Source organism: Agelaius phoeniceus, chromosome 2, assembly GCF_051311805.1.
Source record: "Agelaius phoeniceus isolate bAgePho1 chromosome 2, bAgePho1.hap1, whole genome shotgun sequence".
Lineage (NCBI taxonomy): Eukaryota > Metazoa > Chordata > Aves > Passeriformes > Icteridae > Agelaius > Agelaius phoeniceus.
This window is the reverse complement of record NC_135266.1, coordinates 116,609,018-116,628,445: the sequence shown is the minus strand read 5'-3', so window position 1 is coordinate 116,628,445 and position 19,428 is coordinate 116,609,018. Positions and strand designations below refer to the sequence as shown.

At 42.6% G+C, this 19,428-nt stretch overlaps 1 protein-coding gene across 4 annotated transcripts in view; it reads left to right on the top strand.

The window, feature by feature from the left end:
* FCHSD2 (FCH and double SH3 domains 2) overlaps window positions 1–19,428 on the top strand; it is a 120,765-nt gene that overhangs the window by 10,390 nt on the left and 90,947 nt on the right. For all 4 annotated transcript variants that reach the window (XM_054654872.2, XM_054654871.2, XM_077174609.1 and 1 more), the window contains exon 3: window positions 15,943–15,988. In XM_054654872.2, the coding sequence (XP_054510847.1) occupies window positions 15,943–15,988 (46 nt within the window). The remainder of the gene's footprint in view (window positions 1–15,942; window positions 15,989–19,428) is intronic.

The window sequence follows — 19,428 nt, the reverse complement described above, 5'->3', positions numbered from 1 at the left end:
AAAATGATTCCTAACCTTCGGAGCCGCTCCTTCTGAGAGCCTTTGGAGTTATTTTAAGCGTTCCTTTCTTTGTGGCACTGTGAGAACAGTCTGGGCCAATCCCCAGTGGCTCTGGGAAGGTTGTTCACACACTCCTCTCTCCTCCTGCGCCGGCTCCACCAAACATCCTTTTAATGAGACAGACAAAACGCGCTGGTGTCTAATTTTATGAGCAGAGCTCAGCCATGCAGAAGACTTTCGAAGATTTATGGTGGTAGAGCCACTGAGTAGAGTTATTTCTAGCCAGATGCAAGCCAATCTTAGTGGGGAAAATGTTGGCACTTATGGCCATGTTTAAATACATACAATCCTGAGCATAAATAAGACTTTTTTGAGGGGGCTCTGCTGTGTTCTGTTTGCATCTTTGAAGGAGAAAAAAAAAGGGAGGAGGCAAAAGAACTGAGCAAGGCACAATTTTTCTTGAGGGTATGATACTCTGAGATGAGCTCAGATCAGAAGTGCCTTTAAAGAGCTTTGAATATAAGAATGAATCATAGATTTGTGGAATGGTTTTGGGTGGGAGGGGGATGTTAAAACTCATCCAGTGCCTACCCTGCCAGGGCAGGGATACCTTCCACTGTCCCAGGTTCTCCCAGGTTGCTCCAAGCCCCGTCCAACCTGACCTTGGGCACTTCCAGGGATCCAGGGGCAGCCACAGCTTCTCTGGGAATCTGTGCCAGGTCCTCCTCACCCTCCCAAAGAGGAATTCCTTCCCAATATCCCATTTAATCTTTCCCTCTTTCCCGTCCTTCCCTTGTGTCAACTGCACTGCTCAGCTTGGCGTCATCTGCAAACTGGGAATTTGAGAAATCACTTAACTGTGTGAAAGGTGGAATTACTTTGCTCTTATTTCAGAGTGACAGAGATGAGGGGCTGAAGTTCTTGAAAAATGAAGTAAAATTGACCCCTATTTTTCAGTCTCTCAGCAGGGAGTAAAGTAGTTGTAATCTCTTGACATAATTGGGAATTTCTGTCTTGAAACATTGCCATGTGCTAGGCTGCTGAATTTCTGGTAATGTTTGACCTGAAAAGCATTGCCTTCCCATCTTAAAGCCAGGCAGAGGCAGAACAGACAGGCTAGATTGCCTTGTGAATTAAAAAGAATATTCAGAAAAGCAATAATAGGCCGTGTTACGGTGTCTTGATTTCTAGCACCTGCTTTTCATAGTCCTGGTGTGTTCCCAGGCTGGTTTTAGTCTGTCTTATCTCTAAATGTACTTTGCTCGTTTTCAGCTGTGTTGCCACGGGTGAGAAAGGGAGTAGATGACAGTGGTTTCCCATGTTATTTTAATGTGCTTGTTGTTTATGAAGTTTTCTTTCATGTTAATTGATTTTGTGTGATTGTTTCTAATTATCTCTCTGTGATCTGAGCTGGCTGAGTAAGAGGCCAAGTACGTATCACTGCCTAGTAACACCTAATTAAGAAAGAGGTCCTGCTTTTGAAATTCCTCTTTGTCTTCTCATTCTTCCTCTGTTCTTCTCAATGCTGTTGAGCCAGAGTTGTTTGAAGAGAGACAGGACAGGGAATGACTGGAGAGGATCCAGCAGAGGATACAAAGATGTTGAGAGCCAGGAGCACCTCAGTTCTGGAGAAAGACTGAGGGAACTGGGCTGTTCAGCCTCGAGAACAGACAGCTGAGAGGGGATCTATCAATGCATACAAGTATTTCAGGCCAGCTGCTAAAGGGATGGGGCCAGACTCTTTCCAGTGACAGGACAAGGGGCAACGGGCACAAACTGGAATGCAGGAAGTTCCCCTTGAATATGAGGGGAAAAACTGCTGAGAGATGACAGAGCACATGGAGGAGGCTGCTCAGAGAGGTTTTGCAATCTCCTTCCCTGGGATTATTCCAAACTGGTCTGTGTGAACCTGTTTTGGCTGGGGGGGTTGGATTGGGGGTCTCCAGAGGTCACTTCCAGCCCCAGCCATTCCATGGTTGTGTGATTTGGTGAGATTAAGAGAGCACCATCACAAGGGTGGGGTTTTGTTTGACAAGAGTCACAGCAAAGCACAAATATTTGAATCGAACCTGTTTATTGAACCATCTCCTGTGGCACTGGTTTAAGGTGGTAAACTTAAGATACCTCACTGTACCAACAATACCAGGATGCTCTTTAAAAGTAAATTTCCTCCAGGGCACACCTCAAAAGGCTGTCTCATCCAACCCTACAAGGCAAAGGGAGCCTGGATGAAGTTACCTCACATCTGTATCTTGAAAGCCTCCACAATGGGGACTCCATGCCTCTCTCGGGAGGTTGTTCCAGAGACAAAGGCTCTCTTTCTAAAATGTGGCAATTTGGGAGCAAAAGATTCAAGACTCATGATTTGATTTCCTCTGGATCTCTGAGCAATCTCATCTTTTCTTTGCAGTTAAAAGAATATCAATTCTCTGTAGTATTAGCAGACATTAGTATTTTCGGGGTACTTGTACAACTCGTGTCTTTGGGATTGTTAGTGGGAGTTGCAGCTATTCCTTGTATTTCCCACCCAGTAAGCAAAAAGAGATGAGAGAAAAGTAATTTCTGCAGTTGCAGTAAGACTGGTTTGTACCTCCTTCTTAGCTCTTTTCTGTGTGTTTCAAATCAAAGCAAAGGCTCAGAATTGTAACAGTGTGGGAGGTGTTGAGTCTCTCAAATCACTATAAATAGTGGCAGACTTGAGAGGACTTGGGAAAGCTTGGGAAGTGCAGTAGTTCTCCTTGGGAATCACATTTCTTTTCCCCTGTGGTGTAGAGGCTTTCAGGGGAACATCTGCCTAAAATCTTCTGATTTGGCTTGAATGTATGCAGGGCTTGAATGATGTGCATTATGTTCAAATAGGTTAAAAGTGCAAACAAAACTTTTCTAGACATTGTTCGTCTGTATTTGTATTAATTGATGTAAAAGCAGATTGTAGTTAATTGCTATGAGCTAATCAGCTGCATAGAAAACAAAGAAGGCCCTATATTCTAGCTTTTCTAAGTATTTGGCGCTTAGGCTTTTCTGCTGAGGAGGTGAAGGTAATCTTTGTGATTACAGGAGCTTTTCATTTGGAAATATGCAGAATTTTGGTTGTAGTATCCAAAAAGTGGTTGAAGTTGCAGTCTGAGGTGATGCAGTCTGTCTCTTGTTGGTGGAAAGTGGCTGAATGTGATTCATAATGCCTGAGGAGCTGAATCTTCTGTCTGTTGGGCATTTGGGCTCAGGGGTCCTCAAGAAAATTTGGGCTCAGGTCCTCAAGAAATAGTTTTAAAAACCTGTGCAAAGACTTCGATCATCCTCAAATGTGTCACTGATAAAAATGTCCTTTGTTTGTCTGCACTTGCTTTCCTGTGTGCTCCCTCTTCTTGTGGTAAGCGCCTGCTCTCCTTCTCTCCATCCTAACAAAGAGCAGCACAAGGAGGAGCAAAGGCACATTTCTTTTCCCTGGAGCCGAGCATGGCCGTGTTGTTATTCCGATTTCCCGGGGAGACTTGGCCCTGTGGCTGAGGTTGGCCGTCGGTCCCCGCGGGCTCTGCGCTGCCGCGGGAATGCGGCCGCACGGCCTCGCTCTTTGTTCCCGGCTTCTTCGGGGGGTGCTTGGAGCACCCCAGGCCTGGCTTATGAAGCGCCTCGAGCTTTGATCTGCCCTGAGAAGTTCCTTGGAGTTGGTGGGGGTGCTTTGATGTTCTCTGCTCGCTGCCAGGTCCTTCTGCTGGAGGTGCAGCGCACAGTTGTCCACTTAAGAACCAAGACCTCATCTCTCTCCATGCATCCAAACACTTCTTTACTCTCAGGGAGCAAATGGATCTCTCTGCTGGAGGAGTTTGTCCATCGTAGTTGTGATTTTTTTTTTGTTCTAAATTTAGCAGGTTAGCTCGATACTGTGCTAGAGGAGGGCTGGGCCCTTTTGTTGACACAGCTCAGTGGATGTTTGAAATGCCTTTTGCCTTCTCTGCACCCAGCTGTGCTGCTGAACTGGCAGTATGGGAAAGGCTGGGAGAATTGGGATTGTTCAGCCTGGAAAAGAGAAGCTTCAGGGTGACCTAATTGCCCCTTGCAGGACTTGAAAGGAGCCCATAAGAAAGATGGAGAGGAACTTGAGACAAGGGCATGAAATACCAGGACAAGGGGCATCATTCTGGCTGCTAAAGAGCAGGGGTAGTTGGGTTTTGGGGGTAGGTTCTTCCCTGTGAGGGTGTAAGGCCCTGGCACAGGGTGCCCAGAGCAGCTGTGGCTGCCCCTGGATCCGTGGCAGTGCTCAAGGTCAGGTTGGACAGGGCTTGGAGCAACCTGGGACAGTGGGAGGTGTCCCTGCCCATGGGACTAATGATCTTTCAAGTCCCTTCCCACCCAAACCATGCTGGGAGTCTGTGATTTTATGACAAACCTTCATTAACAGCCCTGTTCTGATTTTACTGGAGCTCAGGAACCATGGTTTTAACTGCATTATGCTCCTATATGTGATTGAAGCAGGCAGTGGTGCTGCAGGTAGTAAACAAGATCAATATTCTTGTCAGTGGCAAGAAGACAGGATGCCTTGACCCATTTTAGATATCTTTTCCCTATCTTCTTTTGGTTGGCAGTAGACTGAAATTTCTCCTTTAGGGGAAAAGTTTATAAGGAATATTTGTGTTCAAGGAATGACTGGACATGGCACTCAGTGTGGCAAGGTAGTCAGAACTTGGGCTCGAGGATCTCAGAGGTCTTTTGCAACCTAAAGGATTCTGTGATTCTAACATATATCTACAGATGGATTTTAGAAATTGTGCCACATGTTTTCAGTGAGCTGTTACATTTTACTGACTTGAAAAAATAACAGTACTGTGCTCTTCTAAAACAGGGTGATTGTGCTTTGAGGAAAAAAATCCATTATAGTAATTATTATTACCTGTAGAATCCATTAAAACACAGAATTTGACTTACGTCAGTGTTAGTGACAATGAAACCTTGTGAAGGGCATCATTTAAAATTGAAATGCTCATATTAAGACTGTAGGAAAAGAAAGGAGAGAAGTCTTTGTGATAAACCTGGGTGGCGCTGTCAAGATTCCTAAAATGTGACAGATGAGTAAAGTAAGAACTCCAAGGTGGTTGTTGCCTGCTACAAAACCTTTTGCAGATCCAGGATGAAATAAGAAGCATGAATGATGAAATGTGCCTTGGCTTCTTGCTGTTAAGCAAATGGGGATCAAAGAAACTCCTCATATTCCTGTTTTCTAAAAGCTCCTGGTAGACAGTCTGAATTATAACATCCTAGGTTGGTTTTGTTTTTTTTTTTTCCCTGAAAGGGAAATGCCTTGGATATGATGAATCAGGTCTGGGGATGATATAGAAAAATACCCTTGTATTTGTCTAAATTGTATCTCTCCCTAATGTTTGCTTACTTTCCCATTTTAAAACAAAAACTCATTAGGGATCATTTTAAATACACTTAAGCTCTGAAACCAATCCTTGTATTTGTTGTGAATGTTAATGCTCTAAAGAGGGCACGCTTTTATTTTGAAAAGGGTGAATGAAATGTTCACACACACCAGCAGCTTTCTGGCAGTTCTTTTTTGTTTTCTTTTTTTATTCTACTGAAGGAAAAACGATTGTTTTAGCATTGTTTTGTGTCTGGGTGTCATGTTCCTCTGATCACATGCTGGACTGCTAATACTTCTCTGAGACAAATTGCTGAAAACATTGGCTACGTTTGAGGTTGCAAGAATTCTCTATATATAGTGACAGAATTGATTTTTTTGGCTCTGTTGCTAGTGGCAACTCATCCTAATCCCAAACTGTACAGTAATGTGATTTATGGGGAGTACATTGCTCGCTAGTGAATGTTGTCTGGAATTTTTTTCTCAGTGCATTGCTACAGGGGCACTGTTCAGGCACGAGGTGAAGATATTTAATGGTTTATCATAGGTTGTGTGCATTAGAACATTTAAAATGATGAATAAATTTGTAGCTCACAAATGCATTTGGGGAAAAACTGCTTTGTTGTTTTTGATAGATTTATAGAGAAGAAATTTCATATTAATTGGGAGCTTGTGCTGATAAAAATCACAACTATCTCCTGTTGAAGGCCAAATTTGCTTGTGGGTACTTTCACACCAAGAATTTTGCTTATGTGTTAATATTTTTTGTTTAAATCAAATAAATGTTACTGAGCATTAAAATGCTTCAGTTAGAAATGTTGCCAGGATATGTATGTTCTGATATGCTCTGTATGTTGTAAAGAGCACTTAAAATTGGCCTGTGCCAGTTGGGATTGACCTCTAAATGTCCTGGTAAAAAAAATACGGACTTTATAATACATTGTGCGAGGAGGTTTCAGGTTTGAAGTGCATCTTTTAGACTACTGTGAGCACTGTAAGCAATGCTCTCTTGAAAATCCAAATGGGCTTTTTAGGAAGGGACATTTTGTAAGAGCAGAAAATCATTCATGGTTTGTCGTGATGATCATCAAGGTCTTTTCCCACCTGAGCTATTCTGTGTGTGAGAACTTGTGAATTCAAGATGTTCAAAGTTAGGCTTTGTGGCTTTTGTTTTTCAAAGCAGGAGCTCATTTATCTGCTCTCTGTGGGCATGGAAGGCAGAGTTATTACTCCTTTGAGTTGAACAGTACTGCCTTCACTTGCTTGAGGGGATGGCAGGAGGATGATCCAGGTACTGAAAATTGTGTGTGAAAACTGGAGTAAGAACAATTGTAGGTGCATGGATGCTGGCAGGACAGGCAGGAGACTGCATTTGTCACTAAGACATTATGCCCAACTTTGATTCCTTGATAGTATAGCTGGCTGTATCCTGATACATTGAAATATTGGTTGAAATATTTTCAGCTTTAGTACCTCTGTTTACTCTCAGGAGAATTTCCCTTCCGTGTACTTTTATCTTAGTTGAGGATAAGTGGAGATTTAAAGGGTGAGCATTCCAAAGGACAAATGGTAGCAAAGCTGTCACAGCTGATTAGTTTTAGGTGTGAGACGAGCAGGCTTCTAATTGCAGGGCAGAGACAGAGAATCCAGTGCAGTTGTGAGTTACTGTAAAATCTCAGTGTAGCAGAAGGATGGAGCAGGGCTCCTCGGGGTGGTAAAATGTTCAGTAGTAGCTGAATCAACAAGGGATTACTGTGTGCTTGGCTATAAAAGGGATGGGTGGATATGGTAGCTGCTGTTTGCTCGGGGAAAAACTGCTAGAAAATCGTGAGATGTGTTGTAGAAAGGAATTTGTAGAGGAGAGAAGAGCTCTGCTGTGGTACAGGATGTTGGAATTGCCAGCTACTCCCTTTCTGCAGGAATTTATGAAGCTCTGTTCAGAAGAACTATTTTAAGACTAAAGAGGAGACAGTACAGAGTATGTACATTAAAGTCAAGTTTAAAAAAAGGCCACTCCTTTATTTCTTTTGTGCTTGCCAGAGAACTGGAGCAGTGCACTGAGGTAAGCAGAAAGTGAGGGCTGCCGGCGAGCTGCAGGAAGGAGAGCTGAATTCCTTGACTCAGCAAGCAGAGAGTTTCCTGATGTTACAAATATTTGTGCTTCCCGAGTTGTAAAGATGCCCTTCGCACGTCTGCTGAGATCAGGCAGACCTCAAGTGGATCCACAAGCAGGAAATGTCCCTGGCTTCTCGTGCTGGGTCAGAGAACTTCTTTGTGGGCAAAAATTGAGGCTGTGGGTGACCTCGCCAGGGTGGTTTTGAGTTTGTTCTGCTGCCTCGTGTGCTTTCACAGCTGGTGGGACCTTGGCCTGCCCAGCAAGGTTCTCGTTAAAAGTCTTGGCCTGGAGGCCACATTCACCCCACGTTGGGATGTTTGTGGTGTGAGAACTCCACGTTGTCCGTGCTTGCCGTGGGAGGGGAGGCTGGTGTTGGGAATCCTGTCCAGACTGGTGGTGGCTTGGGCTTCTGTGACCACAAATTGCCTTCAGGACCTGGAGATGCACTGTTGTGAGAGCAGAATTCAGCAGTGGTGGGCAGAGTTTCCTGGGAAGCAGCCAGGAGTGATGGGTTCAGCTTAGTTTTCCTAAGCAGAACTCGCAGAGAGCTAAGGAGCATTCCATCCCATTGTGTGGGAAGGTCAGGAGTTTCATGGCTGAGCAGGGAAAGCATGCATGGTCCCTGGGCAGGAAGGAAGGAGCATGAAAGCTTTGCTTGGCTGCTCGAGGACAGTATCAGTGACACCTCCACCTGATCAGGGACGTGAGGAGTGGAAAGAGGGAATGGGAGCAGCAAGACATCTCCTGCATGAAGACTCTTCCAAGTGCTGGGCTCTGGGGAAGGGCTTGCAGTACTCAGCAGTTTTATTTCCCCCAGTCAACCTTTCCAGGGAAATCTTTCCCTTTACTGATGTCAAGGAAAACCTTAACATGTAATTTGGAAAGAAGAGCCAAGGTAATGCTCTGATGTAGAAATATGTTCATTAACAAGAGCTGGAGGAAGAGTTCCACGTGTGTATCTCTCTGCTGAAGGGCATGGATGTGATGTAACATGGGAGGTAGAAGGTTTAATTGGAGACCAGGCAAATAAAGCCAGCCCAAAATCCAGGCAGCAAACCAGTGTTTGAACAGTGCTGTTAAATGCCCAGCGCAGTGGAGTTTATTTAATAGGTGGTACAAAGTCTTCAGCAGGAAAGGCAATAGTGGCAGTGCTGATATTATTCAAAGCTGACATGGAACTTTTGCTCCTTGATAAAAATGCAGCTGAACTGCCTGTTTCTAGCAATAACATAACCCTGGCCGGTGACAGCATGCATCTAAAAGGGTCATCTTTCTAGGAAGGGATCTGTTTCATTCAGATGATATAAAACCATTGAACAAAAGAGAGTTTGTTATTTTTAAAACCGAACATAAAGGCTGTGATTTGCTGTAATGTGACCTCTGGTGATTTTTTCCCTGGAGTGGCTGAAAAGGAACCTGAAGTATTCTGTGCAAATGAAATGGAAATTACTTTCTCCTTGCTTACAACTTCCTAATTGCTTCAGTTGCCTTTTTGCAAGAGCAGAGGCATGAGATCAACTCTTAGAGTCAGCACTGGTTTTACTGAAATTTGGGGTGTTTAAATCAAATACAGTTAGCCAGAAAGTGATTGGAGGCACCTGGATTCCCTGGTGAGGTGACTTTGCTGATGATTTTGTGGTAATCTGACAGTACAGAGAGTTGTAATAAAGGAGTTAATTCTTTTACCTGATGTAATTAAGTGGAAACTTCACTTGTCATGCTTTGTCTGAGGTGAAGTTTTTGATGTATAAATAAAAAATATAATTTGTGGCATTCAGTGATCAATATTGGAGGAGTTTTGCTGGGAAAAGGGAAAGTCAGGCTACAAAAATCTCTGAATTTGGAGTCTTGAGTACTTTGTGACAAGATGGACAAGAGGAATGGATTTCGACTAAAAAGAGAGTAAGTTTAGATTAGATATCAGCAGGAAGGGTATTAAGAGGAATTTCTTCCCTGTGAGGGTGGGCAGACCTTGGCACAGGGTGCCCAGAGCAGCTGTTGCTGCCCCTGGATCCCTGGAGGTGCCCACAGCCAGGTTGGACAGGCTTGGAGCAGCCTGGGACAGTGGAAGCTGTCCCTGCCCATGGCAGGGTGGGGAATGGGATGTTCTGTAGGTCCCCTCTGACCGTAACCATTCTGGGATTCTGTGAAGTATGTTCCAAATTTTAATAATCTGGTTGTTGCACTGCCGTGCTTTCTGCAGCCTATGTACAGACAAATTCAGAAATTGTGGTGTTCTGAAAAATAATTTACCCTTCAGCCACTCAGAATTTTATGCAAACCTCCTAAAACATTTCTGTAGTGGTAATTCTGATTAGTAAGGAGAAAAGCCACGAAGAGGAGCTTATTACATGCAGTGATTGAGAGTCTTGTTGTGATGAATAATTTCTGTAGATTCATTATTGCTCCAGGTATGTTGTCTTTGTGTCTGCTGGACACGGGCAGGGAATATTAATGCAGTGTGTCCCTGCATGCATGGGTGTTCCTGGAGTCCCTCATTAGCCATGCAGCTGCTGCTGTGTTATCTTATCTCAGCATTTATTGCCAACCCCTGCCCTGAACAGAGCCACAGGGATGATTTATGTTGGCTGGAGTACTTGGGATTCAGTTGTGCTTTTGTTAGTGACACACCTGTCCTTAAATTAAAAACCAGGTAACAGCAGTTATTTGGTTGTGTGGTACTGATTCATTATGGTGCATTTTTCATGTTGCTGGGGAAAAGTGAGAGGAGACATCCACATAAAAGTACTGAATTAAACCAAACAAGGTTTGGTTCAATTCACAAAACCTGTTTTCCTTCAAGGGATGGCAAAACTTTTTGGCCCATTCTCTTCTCCCATGTATTTCAGGGTTGCTTCCCTTTGGACTTTATAGTGGGAGCTGGCATTCCAAAGGATATTTTAATTCAGTGTTATGGTCTGGAAAGGGGGCTGGAGCCCCAGGAGAGGCTGAGGGGGCTGGGCAGGGGCTCAGCCTGGAGAAAAGGAGGCTCAGGGGGGACCTTGTGGCTCTGCACAACTCCTGACAGGAGGGGACAGCCAGGGGGGAACAGGGACAGGAGGAGAGGGAACGGCCTCAGGCTGGGCCAGGTTGGACATCAGGAGGAATTTCCTCATGGAAAAGGGTTTTAAACAGTGGAAGGCACTGTCCAGGGAGGGTTGGAGGTGTCCAAGGAAGGGCTGGACGTGGCACTCAGTGCTCTGGGCTGGGGACAAGGTGGGGATTTGGCACAGCTTGGACTCAGTGATCCCTTAAAGTTTATTGCAACATGAATGATTCTATGACTTGCCAAGACAAATGCCATCATTTTGAACATCCCTTCTTCCTTCTTCTTCCCCCAGCTTTTATTGCTGAGCACAGTGCTGTGTGGTCTGGGGTCACTTGGGGTCAGCTGTCCTAACTGGGTCCCCTCCAATTTCTTACACACTCACAGCCTACTCACTAATGGGATCAGGGTGCCCAGAGAAGCTGTGGCTGCCCCTGGATCCCTGGAAGTGCCCAAGGCCTGGCTGGATGGGGCTTGGAACAACCTGAGACAGTGGAAGGTGTCTCTGCCCATGGCAGGGGGTGGAACAAGGTTGTTATTAAGGTCCCTCCCAACACAAACCATTCTGTGGTGTGAGGAGCAGGAAGGGCTTTGAGCTGTGTAAGCACTGCTCAGCAGTAATGGGAACATCCCTGAGTTATCTGTGCCTGGAACTTTGTGTTCTCAGCACAAATCCCAGGGACAGCCCCATCCTAGCCACTGTGCAGAAAATTAACTCCATCCCAGCCAAGCACTGTGAGCTGTCCAATGGACCTGGACAGGGCAGGACTTGGAGCTTACTGGGACTCCAGAGCTGCAGTGGGATAGTTCCCTGTCACCTTGGAAAGGTCATGGCATTCAGGAGAGCTTCCTGATGGCTGCAGAAAGGCAAATACTGGATCCATTTTCAAAGACTGCCAGGAGGAGGATCTGGGAACAGCAGCTTTACCTTAATTCCTGGGTAAATTACACAGCAAAACCTCCTGGAAACCACTTTTGAGGCTTCTTTTCCATTCCTTGAAGGGGCACAAAGGTAATTTGGAGCAGCCAGCATGGACTCCCAAGGGCAAAAGGTGCTTGATTGCCTTTTGGGAAAGCTGGCAGGGCCTGTGCTGTGCGTGGTGGCTTCGGGGAGACCTTTGACACAGTCCTGTAGCACCTTCAGAGCCACACTGGGGACACATGGACTGATAGCTGGGTGGAAAGTTGGCTGGGCTCCCCAAGTCTGAGTGGTGGGGAGCAGTGCCAGGTGCAGCTGGGAGCTGGGAATCCCTCAGAGCTCGGTGGGTGAGTGCTGCTCCATGGCTCCAGTCACAGCCTGGATGGTGGCATGGGGCTTGTGGCAACTTGAAGGAGAAGTTAAACTGGGGGAGAACATTGACCAGGGTCTGGCAGGAACCTCTGGAAGGTCAGCAAAAGCAAATGCCAAACTCAGGGGCATTCCAGCCTTGAGCAGCCGGCCAGGCTGGGACTCCAGGCTGGAATTTCAATGCCATCCTGGGAAGAAACACTTCCCTGCATGTCTTCACCATTAAAGAGATTGGTCAGGAGTGATTTGTGGACAGTAATTCCTAAATTTCATCTTTATCCTGCCAGCAGTAATGCAATATGCTTATTTATTCCCAGTGCCCCACTAAAAATCATTCTAAACCATTTCAAGTCTGGGATGGTTTAAAAAGAAGACAAGAAAGAATAAATACAAAGAAAATCAACAATATTTGGGGTTGATTAAAGCTGATGGACTGATTTTTGTCACTGAGACAAAACCAGCTGCTCCCCTTTTTCTTTTATTTTCTTTTTTTATATTGAGAGCTGTCTGTTTTCATGTTTTTAATGGAAAATTTTGGAGTAAGTGTATACTAAAAAAAAAAATCAGGATAGTATTACTTTGGACATGATTGCACACTGAGTGTGTGTGCTCCCAGTGTACATTATAAGCACAAGTTGTAAAGTCATATTTTTCCACTGCTCTGTGTTCTAGCTGTCAGGAATTATCCTTGATCTACTTTCTGGGAAGCTGGAAATTTTTGGGTATTTCAAAATTCACTGATTCATCTTCTCAAGTGGTGTTGGATTGAGTCAGTTTTAACCCAGCTGCAATGTGCTCTGCAATTCTTAGGGAGATGTACTTTGAGAATTTTTGATGGGGTAAATTAATTTCAGGTCAAGGTCAGTCAAAAGGTATGTTTCTTTAGCCTAATGTTTTTGGGTCTTTTGGGTGTGATATTAGTTTATCTGTTTTTTGAGGCTTTGTATTAATTGTAAGGATTTTACAATGTCATTAAAATTTTCAAACAATTAGTCTGAATTTTCATAGCCAAAAAACCTACAAACACAAACTGCTGGTGTCAGGTGAGCTGTATGAATTTTCCAGTTAATACCTTGGGTTTTTCATTATTATCATCATCTTGCATGAGAAATTGTTCCAAATGGGATTCAGGCCTTGCCTGGTTCATTGTTCAGTTTCTCAGCCTTTGAATAGAAATACATTCACAGGTCCAAATTTAAACTCTTCTTTTATTCAAGAGCCCTGAACGTGAAGTGTGTGTTTACGTTTTTGCATAGCTCTGCATGGAATTAAATTTTTATACAGTGACTAATTCACTTGCTGGTTTTCAGGGTGTCACTGGGTTTAACTTTCTGCTGTGCAAGCTGTGTCTTTGATCTTCAGATTTGTACAACTGCACAATATTGGCAGATGGAACATTGTCTTACAAAACACTAATGTGTATTTTAATGTTCTTATATTGATTTTTCATGAAGGTGTGAGCTTTACACATTTCCAGCCCAAGTGGACATCCATGAAATAATTAAACCCATCTGTTTCTCCTGTTTCCCTGTAGGAAAACTTAATGAAATATGATTCTCCACTGACCTGACTCCTTAATTCACATTGTTATGCTCTTCTACAATGGGAATATAAAAAGATACCTCAATATTTCATAGCATCTGTTACCTTTAATGGATATGAGTGATGGAAATACATGCCAGTGGTTGAAATTTGGGGTTGAGAATTTGCAATGAGGGCTCAACACTAGGAAAAGTGTCATTAGCGAAGCGGGGATAGCAGGAAGAGAAGTTTTCTTTTTCCTGCTTTCTTAGAATTCCCTGGTCTCACAGAGCCTGAGCAAGAATGGGAAGGGAATAAATGTATTGCATTAATGTTGACAGGATAAACAAGATACTTAGGAATTACTGTCCACAAACTAAAATGCCTTTTTGGGGAGTGCAATTCTGATGTTTCCTACACTTAGTTAGTGGTTACTTTAAGAAAAAGGTGTAAAGGTAAGTGTTAATGCTCCCTAGTTTAAAAAACCACGAAATAATGTTCCTGCTTTCTTGCAGACTCACTAACTCATGTTGTAAAAAGTTACCAGTAGTTAGAGAACATTTTATTACTTCATGGAAACAAATGTTTCCTTATATGGATAGATTTGGAAGTCCGTCCTGAAGGACAATAAGGTTAAGACAATCCCAGCTTTGCACATAAAATCTGGATACACGTGTCAAAGTTTTCACACCGCCCAAGTTAAGAAACTATGATGCATTTATTAGTCAGAATTCTCTTTTCCTCTGCTCAAAATAATTTTCTCCTGGGAAATGTGTTGACTTCAGTCTCCCCTTTCATCATGTTTTGTAATCCATTCATAGCTGTCATAGAAGGGTTGCTGTATGAGCTGTCCCAAGGTTCAGAGCAGCTTTGTGTTGGCCCAGGGGAGGGAAGCGCAGTCCCAAAGCCACAGGGAGCACCGAGGAATGCAGACAACTGATCCCAACAGCCTCTCCACGCTTAACCTTCTTCTTCATCCAGCAAAACAAATTTAAATATTGGATACAGCATCTTGCCAGTTATTTCCCCATTTAAAATACAGAACAATATCTAAAACTGAAATATTTCTCATAAGGAGGTGCTGCTGTACAATCCATTCCTGCCAGAGTTTGTGGTTCATCCAGTTCCAAGATTTCAGTTGGGATTGGGAGTCAGTTTGATTCCCATGTTATTTTGTAATCCTACACAAGGGCTGGTTGAATGTTTTTGTTTTTCCTCTCTAGTGCAAAACTTGTAATGTAGAAAGTTTTTGGGGATATCTGGGGCTTCCTACTTGTCACAGTCATTGTTTTGCAATTAATTTAAGAGGAATTTGGTTTGAATGGGGTGGGGAAAAAGCTCAGGTGAAATACACAACTTCATATTCAGGTTTGGTGTAACTCAGCCCTGATTCTATGTTTTGAAATGCAGTTAGCTGAGAATTGGAAAATAACTTTGTTTACCTAAGGTATTCCCAGATTTCAGTTCCAAAGACTGGCACTTGTTTTCTTCTACCTCTTCAATATTGATAACACATTTTGGTTATTCCTTGGAGTTATTTGTGCAGTTCTTTTTACTTTTGATAGAAAAGTGAGCCTTTTCAGAGGAATGTTGTGGTTTCTAGGTGTTTGTTAAACTGATTGGGATATTGGATTTTGGAACAGGAGATGCTAAAAGAAATTGGGTTATAATACTAGCTGGAATACTTGGAATGCTTTACAAAGGAAATTCATTCACAGGCATCTCAACTGACTTCACTTGTTCCTATCAAGGTGTTTCATATGGGAATCACACAGCCTTTGGAACCCACCTGGGCTACACAAGGGGGATTTGGGAAGTTTAACTGTTGGAGCTGGAATATGGCCAGATCTCTTGGGCAGTCATTGGTCTGGGAAGAATTTTAAGCAATCATGACGCATTTAAACTTTTACATCCTGTTAGGGAAGCTGAGCCTGTAGCATGTGGATGGATACTCTTCATGGATGAAATGGAGTAGGCAGGAATAAAAGGAGCCTGTCCAGACTCCTTTTTATTCAGTTAACTTAATTAGAGGATGTTCCTGAGGTGTAGTTTTTTTTTTTTATTGGCATGTCACCAGAGTTATTGTGTAACTAATTTAAATATAATTAGATTTTTTTTGTGCTTATGGTGTAGCCTTAAGCTGAGTAGTTTGTGGTATAGCTTAAAGAAAACAACTCTGATCAAAATAAGTCTGAAGAAAATTAAGTAAGTCTGTCTGGATACATAAAGTCAAACGCTGTTCTGTGCTCCCAAATAGTCCTCCCTTGGCTGTACCACTGGAAAGCTGACGAGCTTTCATTAAGAAAATGCTATTTATGCCTGGGAACTGAGTAGTCCTGGGAACTGAGTTTGCCCAATAAAACTTGGAAATTCAGCCATCACACATGTGAAGTCCACACACAATCGTTGCTGGGCTACTGATGTGCACTTGTCAAACCATTTCCCTTTTTTGTTGCTGTTTCACTCTGCAGACTGTCCAGCAGAAGCTCCTTTTAAAGTAAATTATTGAATTTGTAGAGTTTTGCTCTCTGTTTTAATGGATTTTGACTAAATTATTGAATTTGGAGTGTTTTGCTTAATGTTCTAACTGAATTTCTTTGCTTTTCTTTCAGAGCATTCAGTCAGAAAAGAGCTGCAATTGAGAAAGAATATGCACAGGTAGGTTCTGGAATAATTTTGATGGCTGAGACATTGTTCTGTTGGGATGATTTGTTAATCAGCAAATTACTATGGTGTATGTTTTTATCATTGATCTTTTCCATAAGTTACTTTCCATGAAATGTGTTGAAGTTCTGAATCAGTTTGATTTACACAGGACTTAGGCCCATTCTGTATTTTCATGTAATTTGACTTGAGGAAGTTCTCGAGTACAGAAAACATTTTTAACATTTTTTTCCCAATTGTTGTAAAGTCAAACTCCATGTGGTTTTCTCAGAAGTCAGTGTGAAATTTGAGTGAAAGGTAAAATCAGGTCAATTAGAGGGAGAGGAAATGTTCTGGCTTACTTGATCCAAAATAAATTTAAATTCACATTCTTCAGTAAGAGCAGCTTCCCATTCATCTGAAATAAAAGCGGATTTGGCCTCATGCTTGTGATAGGAGTGGAATGAATTTTGATTTGTTTGTGAGAAAAGAGGGAGGATTGCTTTTTCTCCCCCAGTCCAAAATTAGAAAGCATCTAATAAGGGGCAGCTGCCTGTTTAATTTACAGTAAAGGCTCTTGGAGCTTAAGTCCAAGTACAACAGATTAAAAATACATTAATTTATTTTAAAATAGATTAAAGGTAGAATAAAATCCAAGGGAGTGAGCTCGTGGAGCTCAGTATGCCATAAATCCAACTGGAGATATGCCTGACGTGGAATGTGAGAACACAAGCTGTCACCAGGCTGCTTCCAAGTGCAGTTTGTAGATGTCATGTTAAACATCCTTTCAGTCCCCAGTGCTGCATCACCCCCAAAATACACAGAGCAAACTTGTTCTGGGGCCAGGCTTCACTGTCAGCTGGGAAAAGATGATTCCTGTGCCTGTGATGGATGGGTTTTTAGTGCTGGATTTTCTGCTTGTCTTCTCAGCCTAAAACCCATCTGAAAACCCTTCCTACACCACATGGAATTTGTGCTGAATTAAGCCCACTCACTGACATTATTGCCATAAGTTATTGGTGCTCCCATTCTTCCTCCAGATATGGTTTACCTTGGCAAGTATCAATTCCATTGGCAGTTGTATTAAATTTGATTAAATACCTGAATTTTTCAATGATGGTGCCTCCTGAAACTGAGGTTAAAAATGTGTGTTCTTGAGTGATTTTTTAAAATTATGTAGAAAATTTAACACCAGTTCTTAACACATTTATCCATTAGACACTGGGAATGTCTTTTATATGCAGAGACACAACAGTCACTGCATTTAGGGAATAGTCCTGATAAGTTGGAAAAATAATTACACTGCGCTTCAGAAAGCTCCGACCTAACAACTGAGGCTTTCAGCTCCTTGGATTTAAACCCCCCCAGCTTTGCAGCAATGCAGCTGCAGCATTTGAGATTCACTGAATAGCTCTTTCTATGAATGAAGTCTTGTGGGATCGCTTCCTTGGATTGCTGATAAGTGCACAGCTCCAAAACAATGTTGGATGCTTCTTCTAAAAGGATTTCTGTTTTGGAGGTGGTAATAAAATTTCACATAAAGCCTTTTGGGGAGAGAAGTTGTGCTCCAAATAAATGGGAAGTTGCATTCATCAGCAGTGGGATATTCCTTTTAAACCAGTTCTAAAGGGAGCTGGAAATGCTCAGTAGTTTATGAAGCCAGACTTTTAAACCTTTTCACAGATTCTCTCCAAATGCCTCTTGTCACCTTAGGGAATTTGGAATATTCTGATATCTGACTTTTTTTTGCCAAGTGAGAAGCAGTGGAAGGCTGGCCAATGAAAATCAGTTTCCCAGAGCTGAAGGCTTTGTTGGTTTAAAAAAAATTGTAGGTTGGTGCCCTGCACTTGGGTGCCAAGTTTCTAAACACAGAGTGCTTTTGTTGGGAGCAGGAGAACCTGTCCAAAGGCAAGTGAAACACCCCAGCCCAGTGTTTATAACTTGCCCCTAATTACATGGTAAGTGGTGCAAATGTATGTGATGAATTACAGGGCCTGGATTTAAATTTCCCTGCTCTTATTTTGTCCAGGTTATTTTGCGTTGTGTTTTCACCTGTTGCCTTTGAAGGTTTTTGGAGCTGTTTTTTTGCCTATTGCCCATCTCCAGTGGGTTCTTTCCTGGCTTTTCTAGGCTGTGCCATGGTATAAATGGGAGAAGGATCCAGTGTATCAGCAATTCTGCAGGTTTCTAGTGATCATTTGGGATTCTGCACTCAGCTCTTCCACTTGTATTTTTGGTCCTGCATTATTTAATACATGCTCAGAGGGTTACCTTAATATTCAGAAATGAGAGCTCAGAAAGGTTCTCATTTCCCACTAACAGTATGCCTGCTAATAGCATTTAAATTGCAATTTTATATTGTTATTATTAGCTATTCTCCATGATTAATAAGCGACCTGAAATCAGTGCCTGGGAATACTCTTATGGTGAAGAAACAGTTTACTGAATGTGTGCTTTTGCTGCTACCTCCAAAAAAAACCTGTTTTACCCAGCATGTTTAATAGGTAAAATGTTGGTTTGGGTTTTTTTTTCCTTGAGATTATAAATACATTTCTGCTGCAGTTACTATTATTTCACACTTTTAACTCAAGAGACCAGTCTCTCACAGTCTGGGAACACACAGATGACCTTCCTTGTCATGTTTTGGTTTTGCTTGATGTTTCATTATCATTGTTTCAGAGTAAAACGTGACTCCAGGCAATCAGCATGGCCTGGCCCCTTGGAATTTGCAAGTAACCTCAAGGAGGTTGAGTTTCCCTGCATGCTAATGAGTTTCTAATTGTAGTACCTCAACCAAATGCACTGATGTTCTACAAAAAAGGTGGGAGAGCCCATTCCCTGAGCTACATTTCAAGTGAGCCACAAGTAGAAGTGTCTGTTCAGTTTTTCTTTTTTAAAGAGGCAGTAATTGTTAGGATTTTTTTCTCCTCTCTGTGTTTTTTATAGGTTAAATTAACAATGAAGATCTGTGGGTGCTCAGTAGAACCAGCTTATCTGTCATCAGGAGGGGACAGGGCACTCGGTGTTGATTGCTTTGTCTCTGGCACTGAGAAACTTCATGCATTTAAAACACTTTCAAATGTGGAGAAGAGAAAAGAAAATTTAATGTTGTTTATAGCCACAAAGTCCTGTTGGCAGCTGCTCATATCCATGGTAGTGGTCACGAGAGGAGCCTTAAATAAGATGAAATGGATGTGAGAGGGAAAAGCAGCTGGAGGTGGAGTGAGAGGAGCAGGATAGGTGGGGAGGTGGATGTAAGCAGACACCATGGTCACCCTTACCCATTTCCCTCGCCCTGTGTCTCACCAGACCTAGAAAACACACTCATTTCAAGACATCAGAATATATGCATTAATAGTTCCTAAAAAATTACAATATTCTTATGGCAGTTTTTGTCTATATAATGTGTGCATGTGTATACATAATATATAAAGCAGATACTTAATAAATAAACA